This window comes from Rattus rattus, chromosome 4, assembly GCF_011064425.1.
Source record: "Rattus rattus isolate New Zealand chromosome 4, Rrattus_CSIRO_v1, whole genome shotgun sequence".
NCBI classification, from domain to species: domain Eukaryota; kingdom Metazoa; phylum Chordata; class Mammalia; order Rodentia; family Muridae; genus Rattus; species Rattus rattus.
The window spans coordinates 163,035,958-163,057,337 of NC_046157.1; the positions used below are offsets into that span (position 1 = coordinate 163,035,958).

Here is a 21,380-nt window from a genome sequence, read left to right on the forward strand (position 1 = left end):
CTGGGTGGTCCCGGCTGGCTGTGAACTTGTTGCATAGCCATCCTCCTACCTCCACCTTTAGTGCTGAGGCTATAACAGCCACACTGAGTGCTTAGGTGGGTGATTTCTAAAAGCAAACTTCAGAAGACTGAGAAGCTGCATTTGACACTTTGAAAAACACCACAGGATTCTTAATCTCGGGCCTGAAAATCCTCTAAGGACCTTTGGATAGATTTTCAGGGAGTTCGGGAACTGAATGGATTGGCGTTCCCTTCAGTGAAGAATGTGGACCATTAGAAGTTTATATGACCGGGTCATCACAGGTTTCGGGACATTCTTGGTGGGTGGCTATAGTTACCGAGAGGTCGCTGGCATGTATCAGGAGTCAGTATAGTTAGTTGTTGAAGGCAGCTTGGGTCCTACTAAGCACTTACTTACTAAGCACTTCGGCTACAAACTCTTCCTCCCCTGAGCTCAGTCTCCTTGCAGTCCAGCCTCACCCAGAGGCTAACCTGACACTAGAGGGCAGAAAAGAATTGCCCAGCTCACCTTCCTGCTTCCCGCTTCTCACAGCATTGCTCTAACAATGGGGAGCACCTGCTGGTTAGCTTTCTAGTGTTTTCCGTCCTCCCACTAAGAGTTTCACCAAGACTTGTTGGAGTTCCTACTCAAGAACCCGGGTCCACTCCACTCAGGCTTGTCTCTAGCTAGCCTTAGCTGTTTCCAAAACACTGGGTCTGCTTTCCTTGGAGCCTTTTGCCTTGGGCAATCAAACTGCCTGCACCTGCTCCCCTCTTTAAAAATAGCCCCAGGGCTTTCTTGCGCTGACTAGACAGTGGCTGTTACACTGTGTCAGGATTTAAAAGATACACTTAGTAAGTATCACACTTCACAAGTATGTTTGCCAAAAGTCTGATTTGAGTGTAACCCCGTTTTGTTTTGTAAATTAGAACATTATTCCGAAAGGGCCCCTTGCCTCCCTAACAAGCCAGAAGGATCCCTAACACAGGCAGAAATAGGCAAACACTAAAAACAGCTGCAGCCTAATTAATTAATTGCCATTTCCTAGAGAAGGTTTGTTTTTCTTTTTCTCTCAGAGAAGGTTTGGAAGCCTCTAGAAACACAAAGAAGAGGTTTTTTTTTTCTTCCAATTTTTATTTCATCCTTTTCAAAGAACAGGACTGAGGCAAATGAACCTTGTAACACATCCCTCTTTTAAAATAAAAAACAGTCCACATGCTCATGGAAAGAAAAGGCAATAAAATGTCTCCTACTGATTGCCTCAAAGTCCTCCCCTCAGGGAACTCAAGGAAGAAGACCCACAGGGATGTGGAGGACACCAAGGGAACAGTGTCTTCCAGACACAACAGGACCGACACACCCATGTGAACTCACAGAGACTGTAGCAGCATGCATAGGGCCCGCCTAAATTCAAGGCCAGACAGGGTCCCATCGCTGAAGGGCACCCATCTTAACCAAGAAGGTGTCTCCAATTGACATCTGCTTGCATTGGAGTCTCGCCCGATATACAAATGACAGTTACAGGAGGCCCAGTGCCCAGCAGTAGATGACAAAAGGAATTCCATGGTAATTTTGCAGATGTTTCCTCTCACATTGCTTTGTTGTGACTTTCCCCCCTCCTTCATCTTCTCTTGTACATTATGATTTCTAAGTTTGCGTTTTTATGGGTTTTGTTTGGGTATGTTTGGGGGTGTGTGAGATGGAGGTGTTTCCTGTTCTCTCTCTCCCCCTCCCTCCCCCTCTCCTCCCCCTCCCTCTCCCTCTCCTTGTCTCTCTGGTCCATTTTGTTTAGCTTGTTTATTTTTTGGAGAGAGAGAGAGAGAGACAAAGAAGGCATGAAGCTGAGTGGATGGAGAGGTGGGGAGAATCTCAGAGGAAATAGAGCAGAAGCCATGATCAGAATATATTGTATGAAAAAAAAAGTATTTTCTAGGAAAAAATCCTCTCCCCTAAGAAAGAAAGAAGAAAAAAAGAAAGGAAGGAAGAAAGAGAGTTTCCTGTACCCTTATAACAAAGATGGTGGGGCTCCTTTTTCCTACTGGCTCGTTTCTTTATGTCACTGTACAAATATAATAGTGTTTATACCCTCAACTCTTTCTTAATCATTTTGCAACCTATTACCCTCTTATCATGAGTATCGTCTCTCTGTGTGTGTGTGTGTGTGTGTGTGTGTGTGTGTGTGTGTGTGTGTGTGTTGTTCTATCCATGGTGTATTCAGGGTTTCTTACTGAATCTGGAAATGTCCAGCAATCCTCCTGTCTCCATGCCTGTTCATCCCACAGCCTTGCCTTTTATATAGACTGTGGGATTTGAACTTAAGTCCTCGTGCTTGTGAATCAGACGCTCCTGCCCACCGAGCCTTCTCCCCACCCCATCATTGCTTAATGAAAGAAGGCAATATTGATAGTGTCTTCCCCTGGCTGGGGAGATAGCTCTGTGTCTTTCACAAACCAGGGAAGGGATGGGGTCTACCCATCCTTAGTCTTCCTTTTCCAGTTAAATCGGCAGTTGCCAATGTGCCACACCAGCTGGCCACACCCAGTTGGCTGTTATTTCTCTGATGGTGGTGGTTTGAATATGCACATGGAGTTGCCAGTGAGATTCTGCTTTTGGGGATCAGGTGTCCAGAGCCCAGGATAGGGGTGATTTTAAATCGAGAGGTCAGCTGCCTGCGTTCTCTGAGAACTTCTCTGCCACAAGATTTCCTAGTGTTTTGAGCGGCTGATTTCCTCTGGACTCAGTTGGAGCTTCTACCATCCTCCTCCTATTTTCTAGGCGAGACCTTGCCTGGCTGGCCTCTTCCTCTCTTTGTGATGTTACATAAACAAGAGCGTGTACTTGCTTTTTAAAAATAGTATTACTTAAATTGTGGCGAAATAAGCACAACAAAAAATGGTCCATCTTCCCCGTGCCCGAGCGCCCATTGTCTTCTTGCTCAACTTAAACTTACAGCTTCCTATTTTTTCCTCACCCAGCCTCTGCCCCAACAGCGCCACCTTCTGTCCCCTAGACTCTGACCACCAATGGGACCCAGGCCTGGGTGTAACAGAGCTTTTTGTGAAAGCAGAAGAGGGACCCTGGGTTTGATTCCCAACAACCCCAAAGCAAAGTTAAAAAACGTCTCAGGACCTCACGGGACTATAGTCATGCAATAGCTTACAGACAGACCTTAAGGTCCTCACCTTTAACCTCCTGTTAGGGTTCCCTTCCTCTCTGAGGCTGACACCCTCTCTCCCGTTCTACAGAGCATCCGTTTTTCATCTATCTGAACCACTTCCATCTACAGCTTCTGCATTCAGTGTGACTTCTTTGACATTTTTTTAAAAAATTTTATTTATTATATAATGAGTGCACTGTAGCTGTCTTCATACACACCAGAAGAGGGCATCAGATCTCATTACAGATGGTTGTGAGCCACCATGTGGTTGCTGGGATTTGAACTCAGGACCTCTGGAAGAGCAGTCAGTGCTCTTAACCGCTGAGCCATCTCTCCAGCCCTTTCTTTGACATTTTAACATGGGTTCCTTGCCATTATAGTACCTGATGTTGTTAAGCCCCCTCCCTCGCTTCTGTTTTCTCTCTGCACATGCCCTTTGACATCTCCTGGAGTCGAATACGCTAACATTAGAAATTAACAACAACAACAACAAAAGATACTAAAGAGTTGGGTGTTGAGACAAAGTTCTGGCCACAGGAGCCTAGTGACCTGAGTTCAACTCCCCAAGCCCACAGTGAAAAGCAGGACCCAACTCTACAGCTGTCCTCTAACCTCCATAGACATGCATGGTGCGGCATAGGCATTCCTCCATACACATGAACACACATAATAATAGTAACAAATATGTTTGACATTACCTGCAGTTCTAAGATACTCAACTCAAAACACCTGACGTGTGTTTTTAATAACCACAGACCATTAGAATTGAATATTTTCATTTTTTTTTCCAGTCTGAAATGATTATGTCTCTATGTAACCCCACCCCACCCCTTTGAAAACCTCTACCAGGCTGGGGAGATAGATGGTTCTGTGGATAAAATACTTGCCCAACAAGCATGAAGACCAGAGTATAGCCCTCTAGTGTCCCTGTAAAGCCATGTGGGTGTGGGAGATCCGTCCCAGAGCTCTACAGGTGCGAAGCTGATTGGCTAGACTGACTGAGTCTTCCAGCTCTAGGGATGTTGGGAGATACTGCCTCACTCAGTAACTGAGAAAGATAGACGCAGGATGTCAGCTTTGGCACTCCATATACACCCATGCACTGACATAAACACATACATGCCTATGTCGTACACAGCCATCTGGGCTGTGGTGGGTGTCTCTTCACCCAAAGGGGGAAGTTCTGAGCTCCTGTTACCCAACCCCATTCTTTAGAAACATAGTCATAACTCCTTATCTGGCTGCTGATGTCCAAGAATGGCCTTTGAGATTGCATTGCCACAGGAAGTAAGGTGCCTTACCGAAGAAACCGGCACAAAGTTCAGGCCTCTTACTCAAGAAAAGCAGTGTGGTTAGTCCACGGGAGCCCGGAGCTCATGCTGAAGGCGTGTGTGTTTCACCAGCTCACAGTACTGCTGGTACCAGAGCTCCCCCAGTTTGAGGGTCTGAGCTGAGGGCCAGACAGGAGCTTCACTGGGTGGGGAGGGAATTCGGTGCAGGTTTGTCTGGGACACAGGTTACTACCATCTGTAAATTTGTGACCAGCACAATGAACGCACATTGAATTTTCCTTCAGCAACTTTGTGCTGGAATGACACAGACCTACTGGCCTCGCTGTGGTTATGCCTTGTTTAGAGTTATAACAACAGCTCATCTAGTCTTGTCAACTGGGTGCCATTATTATTCCCATTTTACAGACAAGGGAAGTGAGGTACACAGAGAGGTCACATAACCTGCCCGGAGCCTAAGATTTCCAGCAAACCATGGTACCCCCGGATCTATGCACTTTCCTGTGGTCCATAGTACCCCTCTGCAGAGCACAGAGGCATCCTGACGTCAACTGTCCAGTGACTTCCTGACTCCAGGAGCTCCATTTCCTAGTGGCCTCAAGTGTTTATCTTTTACTGCTCAAAATTAGATCTTTGCCTTTCAGCAAATGCCTTGTTGAGAGACATGCAATTTGTTTCCTTTCGGGAGCCTGACAACAGGACTCTCTATCTGCCAGGTCAGCAATTTTAAATGCTGTCTAAGTTCTAACAGCCCCGAATCTTGTCCTGCCTTATTACAGCGCCCACTCCAGCTCTCAAAGCCACTGTGTCCTTCTTGTCCATAATTGAAGAGTTTCTACTTAAAGAAGAGAGGTTGGGAAATCACAGCAGCTTTGAAACTGTGGCACCAGAGGTCTGACTCTTCCTCTTCAGTGACAAACCCTATGTTAAAACTATTAATCCATTTCTGAATTATTTATACATTTATTTATCAATATAATCTATAAATATGACGAACTGCAAATAAAATCCCAGCTTAGAGGAAGGGTTGGCTAAAGTTTAACAAACAGATCCTCAGCTTAATCGGGAAGAATAACGCAGCCGTGTCTGCGAAAGAACAAGGAGGATGGTTTTCACTTATACTGTAGCTGCTAGGCTCTGCTTCAAACAAAGTCTTTCCTGCCTTTATACAGACATTTTCACCTTCTGGTATGAAGTTCAAGTTTCTGACCATGAGGAACTGTAAAAAGAGCCTCCCAACAACATCTAAGGGAGTCACAGAAGCAGCCAAATACACACATTTCTCCATGTACCTGGGACGGCCTGTACTTCCTTCTGGCCACTGTATGCAGACATTGTCAGTCATAATACACTTGTTCAGACACCCGGTTCTGGAAGTAGCCCAGGGCAACAGCAGCATTCTGGGCCTGAGGAATGGCAGCTACCTGAAAAGGAGCCAAAGTGCCCCCAAAAGCCCCCCAAATGCCTACAGAAGCCTCCAATAACCGATCATGTGACACTGGACTTGTCAAAAGACACTTCCCCCCCCCTAACCTGAGAGTAATCAGGCCCCTGCTCTGTCTGGCCCTCCTCCCAGCAGTCCCACGTGGTTAGCATTAAGTCTCAGAAAGTAGCTGCAGAACAGGACTTCCCAGCCTAATTGCCAAACTCTGTGAGGAAGTTTGGGGGCACCCCATAGTCTCTGCTAGGGTGCAGGACTGAATGCTCAGCTTCCATTCTCCAGTCAGGCCTTGCCTGAGGTGCCAGGAAGCTAAGCCAAAACGTTGGACTCCTCTCTCCATCAGCTCACTTCATGCGTGGGTCACATCCTTAGCTTCCAGGGCCGCTCAACTTCAGAAATCTCAGTTCTCAGCTCCCTACCCTAGGCCACCCCTTTTGGGGTTCTCAGTGCTGGCTTTTCTGTCTCTGCCTTGGAGTTCGTATTCCACGTAGGGTGGAACAGCAGATGTGACTGGCGTCTTCTGCCTTCACACATTCTTCAGCATAGCCGAGTCTAGCCATGAGTATGTGGTTCTCCTCTTTATCAGGGGTTCTCAACTGAAGCCATGTCTACAGACAGTCTAGGTTGCTGCACTGGATGGATAGACGGAGCTGCTAACAACAACAACAACAACAATAACAACAAATTTTCCAGGCACCAAATGTCAGTAAGGTTGACCTTGAGAAAGCCAGCACTTTATGCTGCCCCTTTATGACCTCCCCAGAGTCCCTCACCCAAGCAAAATGGATGTGCCACTGTAGCAGAGACAAGGAGAGGAGTGCCTCATACTCTTAAATAGCTGCAGATAGACAAGATGGTCAGAGGAGATCCTCCATTTGGAAACCCTCCTGTGGGCTCAGGGCCACGCCCTTCCATTATGCAAAGGCAGCTGCCCCAGTGAGCTGGGCAGGCAGAAAGGTGACGTGGTCAGGAGCAGCTATTTGATCTCCAGTTTTTCCAGAATTTCCACTCCCATGCCAAGCATGCCTCTCTAGATGCTGTTCCCTGTCCAAGAGCTCAGGAGGCTCACCCGGAGCCATCACCTTTCAATGGTGAGGTGATTCCCCTCCTTGCCAAGTCTTCTCGACAGACATCCAGTTCGCAGGAGCCAGAAAGGTACAAGTCAATCGAGTTTTCTGTAGTCTGGTAGTTTTGACTCATCCGAACTATAATTTCAGGGCTGGACTGCAAGAGGAATCCTTATGGATTTGACCGTGGTCCTGCGTTCATAGGGCTCTGCTGAAGTGGGCTCGGTTTGTTTTCCTTTGGGGGAGTTCACATGGGTAGATTTTAGGGATGCTATTTTAGGTGTGAGAACCTTCCGCTGAAGGCTACTCACCTTATTTTTCTGTAAACCTTGTCTCCATCTTCTTGACCCTTCAATCTCCTTGTTGCTATGGGTACCCTGTAAAGTCAGGTTATAAATGAACTCCTATATCCCCCATCCCTGCCCGTGCTTCCTCTGAGAGAATGGCACTTGTCAGTCTCGTGTGTAGCCCTGTTGACTACTAGATAGCTCAGGTAGGAAAGGTTTACTCTGTGGCCTTGTTTGTTAAGGAGAGTCTACATATTTTCTAGACTGTTAAGCTCATAGGCCCGCAAACTAAATAGGACTTGGACAAATGTGTCTTATTATTATTATTATTATTATTATTATTATTTGGTTTTGAAATTGCTGTTTTTTTTTTTTTCAGCTATCAGTCTTTAATTTACTTCTTGTCCTTGGGTAGTCTGCTATCCAATGAGCACAACCCTGGGCCCCAAAGTTTGTCTTCCCATGCCACCATTTACTGTGGTCGGAATACCTAGAATGGACTATTCTTTGAGCAGAGATAACTTTTTCCTTTGCGGTCAAGTTGACCGGATGGGCTTTATTTTAGAGTCCATGTCTTTGTGTCTCTATGGCAGAGGAATGCCTAAGAGAGTTTAGTTTGTTGCCATACTTTTAGAAAAACATTGTTTGGTATTGGCGGTACATTGTATCCATGAAAGGCAGACTTGGCTTTCCTTGGAGGTGTACATTAGATGTTTGGGTCTTACCGGGGAAAGGGGGGTGTTTCTGTGATAGCTCTGGCCTGGCTTCAGGGAGGGATCACCAGTTCCGAAGGGTGGCTTGGAATAGTACATTTAGATTCCCACACATTTTGAGGGGGGTGAACTTGGAGTGAAATGGTTTAGAAATTATATCTAATGGCTCCTCCATCACCCCATGCAACTTGATGTACTTGATAGAGCTCCCCAGAAAGAATTCTGCTTCCGGGTACTGGCAATGCAGTGACCCCCCCTGACCAGTTCAAATTCCGGACAACCCTTCCATTCCTGACCTTCTGCCCTCTCCCTGCCCCAACCTTGCCTAGTACTGCCCCCAACCAGGAACAAAACTTCTCACACTCCCTTCCCCGTTCACTTGGGTTCTACAACAACTTCACCCCGACCCCATTCAAGTAGACATTTGCTCAAACCTGGCAGCTTCTGTGTCTGCGGCCTTCCTCTGGTCCCTCTGTGGGCAGTCTCTCTCTGAGACACTTCCCTATATCCCCAGCTCTCTCTCGTCTTACTCTCAGCTTTCAGACAGACTCAAGTCTCTTCCATCCTCAAAAGAACTATGGATCAGGGGCTGAGGAAATGACTCAGCAGTTAATACTGACCACTCTTGCAGAAAACATGGGTTTGATACCCAGCGCCTACATGGTGGCTCACAGCCATCCATAACTCCAGTGTGGGGAAATATGATAAATATGTTGCCGGCTTCTGCAGACAACAGGGACACGTAATGCACAGACATCTGCGTAGTGAATATACCTACATAACATAATTTCTACCAAACCCTCCCTCTAGCCCCGCCTCTCTACCAGGCTTCCGTTCCAGGCTCTGACAGCAGAACGTGGTAATCATTGTTTTTCTATTTGCAGATTAAAGGCTTTCTCAACTTTGTTCTCTTTGCTTCCAGGAGTCACCTCTGTTTTCAGTTTAACTACCCCTTCTCTGCCTTGGCTTGTTCCTTAGCCATTAAATGTGGGAGTTCCAAATTACTTGTTCTCATTTCACTACTGGCCGGTCACTGACGTCACCTTTGACTGGCTGGTGCTCTGGGCTAACTTATGAAAGTTTCTGTTCCCACTTCGAGAGAGAGAGAGAGAGAGAGAGAGAGAGAGAGAGAGAGAACAACAACACCAAAACAAAATACTTAAAAGATCAAGGAGCTGGATGGATATGGTGACTCACATCTGTAGTCCCAGCTCTGGGGTGCCTAAGGCAGGATCATTTCCACAAGTTCAAAGCCAGCACAGGCCACATAGTTCCAGGCCAGTCCCTTAGGCTACAGAGTGATATAGTGTCTGAAGAAAAAGGGAAAATCTAAGAGTTCAGGATAACTTATGGGGAAAAAAAAAACCTCCCTTTTATCAGGAAAACATCCATCTGTCCAACTGTCCATCTGTCCTTCTGTCCACCCATCCATCATTTATGAAGTGATGTAACGTTCTGTTTGGTCTCAAACTCAGGTTTCTGCAGCAGATGAGTAAAAGAAGGAATGAAAGGGAGGAGGGCGTGACAACTCCCAAAGTCCGGAGAAGATTGTTGTCATAGATACAAGGGAGAGAGCATAGCCAGAGGTAGGGACATCTGGGAAAGTCCAGAATGAACAGGACCCTGAGCCTGACCATGTGAGGAGAGAGGAGAGAGACCAGGAAGGGAAACAGCAGACAAAAGGGCCTGGGTAACCAACATGGCTGGATCATACAGGGAAGGGTAGCTGTGGGGGAGGGCAGCCTAGTCCCTGCGCTGGGGAAGTTTAGGGTAGAGGGCAGGGTATGCCAGCTATATCCTGTAACAGATAGGGACTAAGGGATGCTGGGAAAACCTGGTCCGCTTTGATATGTTAAATAGGCACCTTAGCCAGTTATTCCGAGTTTGAGACCTTACATGTTCTAAACAATGAAAAGATGAAGCCATTACCAAGGAACCCACTGCAGCCTGGGTCGGGGAGGGCCTAAATCAACATGGATGCACAGGGCAGCGTGAACTTGTATGAAGCCCAGCCCAGGAGCTGGTTGGCAGGCTCGCTTGCAATCAGCTTGCTCTTGTTCTCTAGCTCTTCAGTTCTGGAACCATCTGTCTGTGAAGATGGCCAGGAGCATGGCTCATAGGCTAAGGGTATTTTAGCCCGAGCAGGGTGCTGGCTTGGGTTACCACTCCTCAGACAACATGTGGAAGGGGCCCATTCTCCCAGTCGATGGTACCAGTAATGCCCCTAAGATTCATGGGAGATTTAGCTTCCACTCTTTTTTTTTTTAATTATTTACTTATCATTTTGCAATTTCATACACCTATATTGTTCTTTGTTCAAAATTCTGTCTCATTCTTTTTTAAAAGAAATATTTTTTTTATTTTTGAGTACACCAACCGTAGCTGTCTTTATACACCAAAAGAAGGCATCAGATCCCATTACAGAGGGTTGTGAGCCACCATGTGGTTGCTGGGAATTGAACTAAGGACTTCTGGAAGAGCTGTCAGTGCTCTTAACTGCTGAGTCATCCCTCCAGCCTCGCTTCCACTCTTGACGGTAGTACGGTCACTGCAATGCCAGTAGCTTTAGGTGGGTAGTGGGGTTATGTTGGGGACCGTCCTCCCACAAGCCTATGTCTGGTGGGGTGACAATCTATGAAAAGTGAAGAATCCAACTCAGGACCACCTTTGCAGGTGCTGGGTCACGCATAGCCTCCCAGACACTGGCCTTGTGGTTCACGTCTCTTACACGTGTAAGCACAGTAGGACTTGTGACCTGTGACCTTTACGATAAGAATGAGTTCTATTGGCTGATAGTCGGAGTTCAGATCTGGAGCCTAGAGGATCTGTGATAAGCATAGGGATAGATTTAGTGGCAGAGGATACAAAGTAGCTGGGGCCTCTTTCATAAGAATGGGTTCTATTCACTGCAGGATCCAGGCCTAAGAATCTCAGGATACTGGGGGGATTCAGGTGGAGGCTGAGAATCACCAAGTTGATTGGCCACTTTTCCAGGTGACTAGGCGTCATTCATTTCCTTCCGAGGAAGAATATAGGCCCTTGGGATGGACAGTCCTAGTTTCTCCACTGCTTTTCCTAAGCTGTGCTTCCTATTGGTTTACTGGTTCAAGTTAAGCCCAGGGAGACAGCCAAGGGCTCCCAGTCTGATGAGTGCCTGCTCCCAAGTGAGGACCTGTGGGTGTCTGGCAGGGGGTGGGCGCAGCTCTGTGTTGGGTGCACCTCTGTGTCATGCAGCATGCTGGGCTTGTGTCGTGATAAGATGTTCAGGACTTACAGTGGGGATCTGGATTTGAAATCTGGCTCCCAAAACCATCCAATGGAAAAAAGATAGCATTTTCAGCAAATGGTGCTGGTTCAACTGGAGGTCAACATGTAGAAGAATGCAGAATCCATGCTTATCACCCTGTACAAAGCTTAAGTCCAAGTGGATCAAGGACCTCCACATCAAACCAGACACCTCAAACTAATAGAAGAAAAACTGCAGGAAGCATCTGGAACACATGGGCACTGGAAAAATTTCCTGAACAAAACGCCAATGGCCTCTAAGATCAAGAAGACAAATGGGATCTCATAAAACTACAAAGCTTCTGTAAGGCAAAGGACACTGTGGTTAGGACAAAACGGCAACCAACAGATTGGGAAAAGATCTTTACCAATTACAACGATGCCTTATATCCAAAATACAAAGAACTCAAAAGCTAGGGGACAAATAACCCTATTAAAATGGGGTTTGAGCCTGTGACCTTGCCGAATAAGAATGAGTTCTTTAGTCATGAAATGCAAATCAAAACAACCCTGATTTACCTCACACCAGTGAGTTCAGATCTCAGGTGACAGCAAATGCTGGCGAGGATGCGGAGAAAAGAGGACTCCTCCATTGTTGGTGGGGTTGCAGAAGCAACCAGGGATAGATTTAGAAAATTGGCAGATTGAACTGATAGGAAGTACCTCTCTTGGGCATATACCCAAAAGCCTAACATATAAAAAGACACGTGGTTCTAGAATGGGTTCAGCCTTATTTATAATGCTGGAAAGAAGGATGCCCTTCAACAGAGGAATGGATACAGAAAATGTGGTACATCTACACAATGGAATATTACTCAGCTATCAAAAAGAACGAGTTTATGAAATTCGTAGGCAAACGGTTGGAACTGGAAAATATCAGGTGGAGGCTAACCCAATCACTGAGAATCTCATTGATAAGTTGATTAGCCCAAATGCTTGAATTTTGCCAGAACAAATGAAACTCAAAGACGGATGATCATTCTTCTTTTACCCTTGGCAGGGGAAGAGAGAGCAAAGAATAAAACAGAGATGAAGGAACACCCATTCAGAGGATGGACAGTCCAATTAGACAAGATGGATTGCAGACCGACAGGAGCTGGATTTTCCTAGAGCTGTGCTTCCTGCCAGCAGCAAACCACTGAACTGAGTTTACTGGTTGAAGGGGCTTGAGAATATGTACAACAATGCCCCAAGGGAGGGACAGCCTAAAGACTATACATGGACTGACCCTGGACTCTGACCTCATAGGTAGCAATGAATATCTGCTCCCAGTGGAGGAGCCCTGGGTCCTGGACTGTCTGGGGGAGGTGGGGGGAACACCCATAGGGAAGGGGGGGAAGGGATGGCACGGGAAAGCTCAAATGTATATGAAATATTGTTAATAAAAAGAAAAAAGAAAAAAAAAAAAAAAAAAGAAAAATGTGGCTCCCAGGGTTGGGGATTTGCTCAGGCGCTTGCCTGCAGCATGCCCTGTTCAAGGCCCTGGGTGGTCCCCAGCTCGAAAAAAAGAAAAAGAAAAAAAAGAAAAGGAATGAATTCTGGACTCCTCCAACATGTCTGTGGACCACCTCCTCCAACATGTCTGTGGACCACCTCCTCCAACATGTCTGTGGACCACCTCCTCCAACATGTCTGTGGACCACCTCCTCCAACATGTCTGTGGACCAGCCAAATCCCTTGTATAAAACAATAACTTTTATTCTCCTGTAGTAATTGTCATCTCTGAGGCTTACCGCCTCAGGCTGCTAACCTAAGCCTAGTCCTGGAAGCTTCTAGCCTCCATACAAGCTAATCTAGGCCTAGAATGTTTTCAGCCTCTGAGACTTGATACTGAATAAGCTCACCCCTTTCTTGTTCTTTCTGAGCTCAGACTGGCTGGCTCAACTCAGCTGTTCTGACTCAAGCCCCTCTCTAAACGGACTGACTGAATCTGGCTTCTCTCGCTTGGCCTCAGACTAACTCTAGCAATCTGTTCTAATCTCCTGGCTTCTTCTCATTCTCTGGCTTGATCTGTCTTCAAGCTGTGTCTAGCTTGTTCTCTCTTCAACCTGTCTCTGTAAAGCTCTCCTGGTAAAAACTGCCTCCTCTCTCTCTCTCCACACTGCCCCTTAAGTATCTTCCCTTCCCTCTTTCTTCTTGAGAGAGTTGGGCATATGCTCTTCTGTCAAATCACTCCGTTAGACATCATTTTCAAACATGGTGCTTACTTCTCCAAACTAATCTTACCTTCATTGTTTGCGATTAGAGGTGAGTACCAAGTGTGTGTCTGTATTCCAGCCAGAGGGATCGAAGGTGTGTGCTAAGGGCTGAGCCCCACCATAACTAGAAACAGGTGCTTTCAGTAAACAACAGCGTCGGGGTTCGCCATGTGATCAAATGTCCTGCAACACTTGTAAACCTCAGTGTGTATGTCGAGTGTTTTGCAAATGGAAGGTACCACCCGAAGCCTGGGTGACGGCCTAAACCACAGTCATCATAACATGTAATGTTATGGCTATGGCTTTTAGGGAATTGTCTAAGGAGCCAAACAAAGTAAGAACACACGCGTGGGCCCGTTGCGTGTGCCAGCCATTAGGGGTGTTTGCTCTGTCGCCCATCATCCACGGGGCTGGTGATTCATGTCTGCGGAAAACAAACACCAGGGTTGTGATGCTGAGAAATTATTTCACGTTGGTTACCTGATTAGTGGGAGCTGAGAGCCACTGTGCCTCTGCCTCTTTCTGTGGTCACCCTGCAGCCCAAACCACAGAGGAAGACAAAGCTGGAACCTAGCAACAGATGCCAGGGAGACAGAGTAAACCTGGCTTGGGCGGGGCCCCAGTCTGGCTCCATGTTTGGCTGAGCTGGTTAGCTGAGATCCTTGTGGTCCTCCAACAATGCAGGACATTGTATTGACTGTTTGTCCCAGTCTCAGGAGTTCTTTATTAGGCTCCTGGGCATGATCTTGTGCCCCTGAGAACTGATGTGGAGACTCCAGACCTTTATTTTTCTCTAAGAGACGACAAGGACACACCCACACCATACACAAAGACACATACCAATCCACCCACATACACTACACACACATAGACACCACATCCACATCCACATAATACACTCATCTATAGCTCACCACATACATACACACCATGCACACATATACCACATACACCTACCACACACACATGCATACCGCACCACACACATACACATACATATCCACACACCATAAACATGATAGGGACAGATCTTTCCTAAAGCCTACTGTGTGCTCACAGAAAGAGATACAGGGCTTAAATAGTGTCAACAAGACAAACCTTTGAGCTCGCAGGTCAGTCAGTGCCTGGCCATATGGAAGGGGCCACAAATGCAAAGCCAGCTTATTAGAAATGACTGCCTATTGGTCATGTTTACCAGAAGGAGACACTTGAGGTGCATCATAGATCTCACAGCTTTTTATATAAGGACCCTGGGCCCTACAGGGCATGGGGGCACACTCTTATAATCCCAGCAGTCTAGAGATTGAAATAGAAGAATGCAGAGTGTGAGGACGGCATTGGCTACATGAGACCATCTAATAAACAAAGGAAAGAAAAAGACCTTTGGTACTGTCAAGATGTCTGCCCAGTAGATGAGGCTCCCCTCGCACTTTCAAAGGTGTCCTGGGGCCTCTTGTCTGATGTGTTCGTGTGTTTAGGTGGCTTAAAGGCTTTTCCATTGTTCTGCCAAGACACCGTTAAAGTTCTGTTAGGGTAAACATTTTTGTGTAGATGTACACCTTATCCTATTGGGTGCCACTTTTTATACCTTCCCACATTCCAGAAGTTTGTAGATTCCCTTCACATTCATCAACCTCACTGTGCCTGACAAAACGTTAAGGGAGCAGGGAGCTGTCAAAGAGAAACATCAGAGAGGGATTGACATCAAAAGTAGTGGAAAGTAGTTTGGGCCTCTACCCTTCGTCAGAACATAGGCTGACTTATTTATGTTTTATTTTGCTTTGAGACAGGGTCAAACTCTGTAGCCATGGCTGTCTTGGAACTTGCTATATATAGACCAGGCTGGCCTAGAACTCAGAGATCTGCCTGCCTCTGCCTCCCTAGTACTCGGTGGTAGGATATTATTTTGTGTGTGTGTGTGTGTGTTTTTTTTTTTTTTGAGACGATGTTTTAGGTAGCAAAGGATGGCTTTTAACTCTCAATCCTCCTGCCTCCACGCCCCAAGGGGATTACATGCAAGCGTAACTGGGATAGGCTCTAGCATCTAGATTTAAATGGCACTGCCAAGGTTAGATATGGAGCCTATGGATTTCCAGACTTCTGGGGCTGGGACCTGCCCACACCAGCCATCAAACAGGACAGGCTGGGTTCACCTGAGTCAAAATGTGGCACCTGGGTGAGAGAACAGGGTGTTAGGGTGCCAGCTGCCGCAACGTGTCATTCTGTGGAATCTCAAGTCTTTTGTGTGTTCTTGCTATTCTGTGGCTGGTAGTGTACCCCAACTCTTGAGCCTAGGAATCTCACTGCCCTACTCTCTTCTCTGCCTCACCTCTCAGCCTAGTTCCAGCCTTAGCCGGTTCACCTTAGGGCCCAGCTTCCTTCTTGCTGTACAAGAAGAGGCAGCAATGAACGGGCAGGGGTTTCCTGCTGGAAGATTCGAAGGGCAGCAAGAACATTATACTATGATTTGTTTTTGTTTTGTTTTGCTTTTGCTGAGTTCCTAGACACCAGGCACGGACAGAGAGCTTGTTTATGATCTTGCTAGAAGCCAAAGGATACCCTGGGTCTGGGGAAAGGGCTCTCTATATTAGTAACGAATATCTTCAGACATTGTCTGGGGGCATGCCGAGCAAACCAAGCCCACCCCTGGGCTTCAGTGGTGTGGAAGTCCCAGGATTCCACATGGCCAGAGGCTAAAACCCTCCTTATCTAGGTCAGAATACCGTACCTGGACTCCCTCAGGCTGTGCTAATAACTGGGCTCCACTCTCACCTGTAAAGTTAGTCCTAGTAAAATTACTTGTGCCCCACAGAAATTCCACCGACCTTGCCGATACCAAAACTATTCTCTCTAATCAACTGAGCTTTGTTTGTGGAACGTTAAGGTGAAACCAGCTGCTGGAAGGAAGCCAGTCCTCTCCTTCCTAGGAAGTTTTCCTCATCTGAACCACTTCACCAAAGCTTGGTACCCATTCTCTTTCAGCCATCATAGTACTCCCTAAACCACGCCCCTTTCATCCCTTTTGCCCAGGTCCTCCTGCCCCTCAGAACTCATCTTTCTCTGTGTCTACCCTCTGGCCAGCCCAGTCCTTCGAAGCACTGCCCAGAGACCTCGTGCTAGAATGCTGGTCCACATGTGGGTAGGCCAGGGCACACAGATTCCTTGTTACCAAAAAAGCGTATCAGCTAAGCTCAGATGTGACTAGCATGTCCATAATCTTTCTGGAGTCTCCCAAACCGAGACACAGGTCAGGGGACCCTGCTGCTTTTCCTTTTGAGACTGAAGAAGGCTCTTCTAGGATGGAGAAAGCTGGTCACCCAGGTCTGTTGCACAGGCCATGTGGAGATATGCGGCTCTGATTGGCTAAGGGGGAAATCCATGCCCCTTCCTTTGGGTTGTTTCAGTCCACAACGCACAATACTGGAGCTTTCTGGTTGCTTTGATTTTAAATCAGGGGTTCTCCTGCTCAGTGGACGTGGAAGGCACGTGCTGCGAGTCGGGTCACTGTCCAGCGTGGAGACTAGTTCCTTGCCGCATCCTGTCGGTTCGCGGTTGTCATCTTGGCTTGATGCTCACTCCTGTCCAGCGTGGTCAGGTTCGGTAGCCTTGTGGTCCCCAAAGCCACGCCGGCTCGGAAAACTGTAGCAGCGGACGCAGCTGAACTCTGGCGGAGGCTCATGCCATGTGGTACCAGCTCAAGCCACGCGTGTCCTAACTGAAGGTGCGCTCCGAAGGCCTGGGCTGGTCTCCAGCACTGACTCAACGGGGGATGGCTAGGGCGTGGCTATGGGTGGAGTCTCCAGGGTCTTTCCCTCCGCCTTTCCGGTGTCTGCCGCAGGGACTGGGTGGTGATTGATGGCCCGCGGTCTGGAGGAGAGGGAGGCGGGCCCAGAGGTTCTGAGGCGGTGCAAGGGGAGGAGCGTGGGAGGGGTTACGGAGGAGGAGCTGGGGTCCCGGGTAGGCGGGCTCGAATGGACCTCATGGAAAGAGTGCTTGGACTGAGAGTGCCATCGTGGGTGAAGCAGGAGACTAAAAGGGCAGGAGGTGGCCGCGAGGAAGGAAAGTTGAAGGCAGATGGACCCAGACTGGGTGGAACCAGAGAGGAAGGGGTACACCCCCTGGAAAGAGCGCGGGAAAGGGGCTGGGAAGGAAGAAGAGGCGGGCATAGGGTGGGTGGGGCGTGGGGGCGAGGCTGGGCGGGGCTGGGGCGGAGTATGCCCCCGGCTCCTCTCTTGCCACCCCCGCCCCGGCCCGAAGCCACCTGCGCCCCGCCCTGCCGGCCGCACCCCAGCAAGGGAACCTCGGATCTGGGCTTCCGAGCTTCGTATACGCCCGGGGGATCGTTGCAAGTTCTGCTTCTGCTTGGACGGCCTTCCTGGATCCCAGAATGTGGCCTCACTGAGAGCCCTCTGCTTGTGGACGAGGGAGCGGGTCTTCCGAGCGAACTCTTGGGTGGGAAGTTGGTCTGTACTTCGGCAACATGACCAGCCCAGAGGGCGCGCAAAACAAGGAAATCGACTGTCTGAGTCCAGAAGCGCAAAGACTGGTAAGATGGAGACACAGTTCAGACCTGTGCCTGCCAGCAACCGCCGCCTGGGTCCTCCCAACGGCTCTAAGGTCAAGGGCAGTGGTCCCTTCAACTATAGTGGTGCTGCTGGAAGACAGGCGAGTGGGCTTGAGCCACTCAAAAGCCCTGATGTAGGGCAGCTCCTGCCTACCATCTGGTGGTTGGCTGAGTGTGAGGTGTCCGTAGGTGGCGCTCTGAAAAGTACCTTTTAAGCCCCAATGTTCCTCTCAAGGACGAAAAGGAGAGTGGTCTCTCCCTCCACCCCTGGTGATGGTCTCTAGGCAGGCTGTGCCTAGCTGGCTGGCTCTGGCTAGGACCTAACCGAGGTCTGAGGGCTGAGCGTGGTGTAGAGTTTCACAGGGAACTGCTGGTTTGGTGTTTTACAGAGTCCAGCACCTGGGAAGTGGGTCCTTATCCAGTGGCACTTGAGTGGCCCAGAGGGTTTACAGACTCTTGGCCTTAGGAACACGTCCCTCAAGGATCCAGGTCCCCAAATCCACCTTGGCCGGTGCCTGGAGCCTCTTGTGTCTGGGCAAGGTCCTACACGTGTTTCACTTATGGAACTTGGGTGGGGACAATGGATGAGGACTGGTTTAAAATTGGGCACCCCGGAGTATTTTTGGTTGTTACACCTGCGTAGTTTATGATTGTGGTTTGGGGGCTGGGAGTTCAGACAGGATCTATAATCCAAACCAGCCTTGATCACTGGATCCTAATGTCTCAACCTATCCGATGTTGGGCTAACAGGCCTGCACACACACACACACTCCCCAACCTTGTCCATTGCTGTGGTTACTTATGGATGGGAATATTTAAAAGTGAACTGTTCTCTTTGAAACCATGTATTTTATGGAGTTAGTACAGAGTGGGGGGTGGGGGACTAAGGTTCCTGTTTTATCAGGTTTTTGTGAGACCTTGATTAAAGTGTGAGCCTAGGTCACTCATTCTCCAGGTAGGAGTTTATCCTATAGTTGGCCTTTAAAGACTCAAGGTGAGGTTGCTTTGACTGGGAGAGCTTCCTCCAAGTGCTCGGTAGGCTAAGCCAACTTTTATTCCCATGACAGACTTGCGAAAAGTCAGTTCCTTGGTGAGAATTGGGCTTCTCTCCTGTCTGTTTTAATGTGCTTATTCGATGTCCTCGCCTAAGCTTTGGCAGTACATCAGTCTGTAACCTGGAGGCCTAGGGCGGGAACCTGCAGGGCCACTTTGGAACCCTCTTAAGGGAGGATCCGGTAGGAGGGAAAGCTGAGCCACTGGTGTGCAGAACAGAGGCCCAGGCACACCATAGAAGGCAAGCGGCAGGAGGAAGTCAGCCCTTGGCTGGTGCTAGCATACAGGAACCAAGCGCCTGCATCCTGGGCAAAGGAAGAATAAATACCAAACACCGAGGGCAGAATGTAAGGAAGCCAAGGAAGGACCCAAGAGGTGGGAATCTGCTTCCAACTCCAAGATACCAGCCACAAGTCCCCCTACTTGATATTTGGAGCCTGCCCGGGACCCAGGCGAGATACTGTAGCCCAGCAGTAGGCTGCTGGGAGCAGTGTTCAGCCTAGCACTCATTGGGCTAATCAATTCCAATCATCCTTTGCGTCCACTTCCAGAATCCAGGAAGGACAGAGAGTTAAAGAGTGCGTGAATGTTTACATGTAAGGCTATGGATGAATTCATCCAGCAATGAGCCAGCCCTGCCCTGTCCCGGTCGAGGTTATTTTTAGTCTTTCCTTCTCTCTCTTAATGTAATATAACCTATAACCTGCATGCATTGCTCTGCAGCCCTCTCTGTGCATTTAATGAAGGCCTGATACTTAACAAAAATATGGTCTAAAATCTAACAAAGCTGGATTCTTGACACATTTAGTCCCAGAAGATTCTAGAAGGAAATGATGAATCTTTAGGAGGTTTACAAAACAGTGGCAAAAGTTTGTTAAAAGAACACAGAAAAAGAAACACAGTGCGGCCCCCCTGTTTTTGAGGCTAACGGCCTGCTGGGCAGGAAGTGTGCGGGGCATGACAATGGCCGGTGTGTTAGAAGGGGGGCCACCCAGCTGCCGTGGACTCTGGGTTGAGCATGTTGCTGGAGACCAGCAGTGATGGCTACAGAATGGCTTTTTTGTTTTGCAGTAAGTGTCCCAGGCTCGTAGGAACAGGGTCTCCAGTGAACAAGGACTGGGTTGAATAGTTGTAAGAGGACCCCATGGGGAAGAGGAAGCAAACAGACAGCATGATCTCCTCAGTCTAGAGCTTCCCTAACACTGTGTTCAAGGCCTCAGCACCACAAGAGAAAAAGGAGGGGAGACAGCAAAGTTGAGGGGTGCCAAGCAGGTCTGCTGGCGAGACGTCTGAGAGGCTCTGCATCCACAGTGGAAACTGGCATTCGGTTTGTTTGTTTGTTTGTTTGTTTGTTTAATCTTACATGTCTGTGTGTTTCCACTGCATGGATATCTGGGCCCCACTTGCCTTCCTGGTCTTAGTGAAGACCAGAAGAGGGCTTCAGAGCCTCTGCAGTTATAGATTATAGACTGTTGGAGCACGTCATGAAGGTGCTAGGAATAGGATTCTGGTCCTTGGGAAAGACAGCCAGTGCTTTTCACCACTAAGCCATGTCTCCAGCCCCAAAGTGGCATTTCTTCAACTTCCGTAACTTCTTTGAGTCATTCAGGTTGTGTCATCTCTGGTCTCTTTCCACACACTGATGAGCACTTAGCCTGAAAGGGGCCAGTCAGTCCATACCTGGGCAAGGCTGCAGAGAGAGGGATAGAAGTTAGAAGGCTGCAGAGAGAGGGGTAGAAGTTAGCCCTGTTGGTCGTGTGCACACGCACATGGCTGAATCCAGGGCAGGCTGTGAATGTAGCCCTGCACCGAGCAAGAACTCACTATGACTCAGTCCCAGGGCTCTCAGACATGAATTTCGTAGGTGACATTGTGTTCCTCTCACAGGATCCTGTGCCCCATACAATCCTCAGGTCCTGGAACCTGGAGTATGGACTAACATTATAAATGTGTTGTTTCTCTGCGTAGTTAAGATAAAAATAGTAAGTTCTTTCCTCTTGAGTTGCAGGTCTGAGGTCATTTGCTTCATTTTTCTAGCCTGACTTTTTACTGTGTGCTTGTCCCAAGCATGTTTATGCTCCCTCTCCCTCCCTCTCCCTCTCCCTCCTTCCTCGCCTCCCTCCCTCTGTCTCTCTGTCTTTGTCTCTTTATCTGTTTCTCTCACACACTCTGTCTGTCTGTGTCTCTCTGTCTCTTTTTGTGTCTCTCAGTTTTTCTCTGTGTGTGTGTGTGTGTGTCTGTTTCTCTCTGTCTGTGTGTCTGTCTGTCTCATATGTCAAACAAGCACTCCACCCAAATGGCCCCAGCCCGAGCTCTGTTGGCCTGA

The 21,380-nt window shown here is 48.2% G+C and overlaps 1 protein-coding gene across 14 annotated transcripts in view; it reads left to right on the plus strand.

Moving 5' to 3' along the window:
• Positions 1-21,380, plus strand: part of Lrrfip1 (LRR binding FLII interacting protein 1) — a 128,742-nt gene that overhangs the window by 34,759 nt on the left and 72,603 nt on the right. Inside the window, exon 1 of one of the 14 annotated variants that reach the window (XM_032901618.1) lies at positions 17,684-17,983. The exons of 10 other annotated variants lie outside the window; for them this stretch is intronic. In XM_032901618.1, coding sequence (XP_032757509.1) covers positions 17,918-17,983 — 66 coding nt within the window. In that variant the 5' untranslated portion in view covers positions 17,684-17,917. Of the gene's footprint in view, positions 1-17,683; positions 17,984-21,380 lie in introns of those variants that run through there. 3 more of the 14 variants (XM_032901617.1, XM_032901614.1, XM_032901621.1) reach the window with 3 other exon arrangements.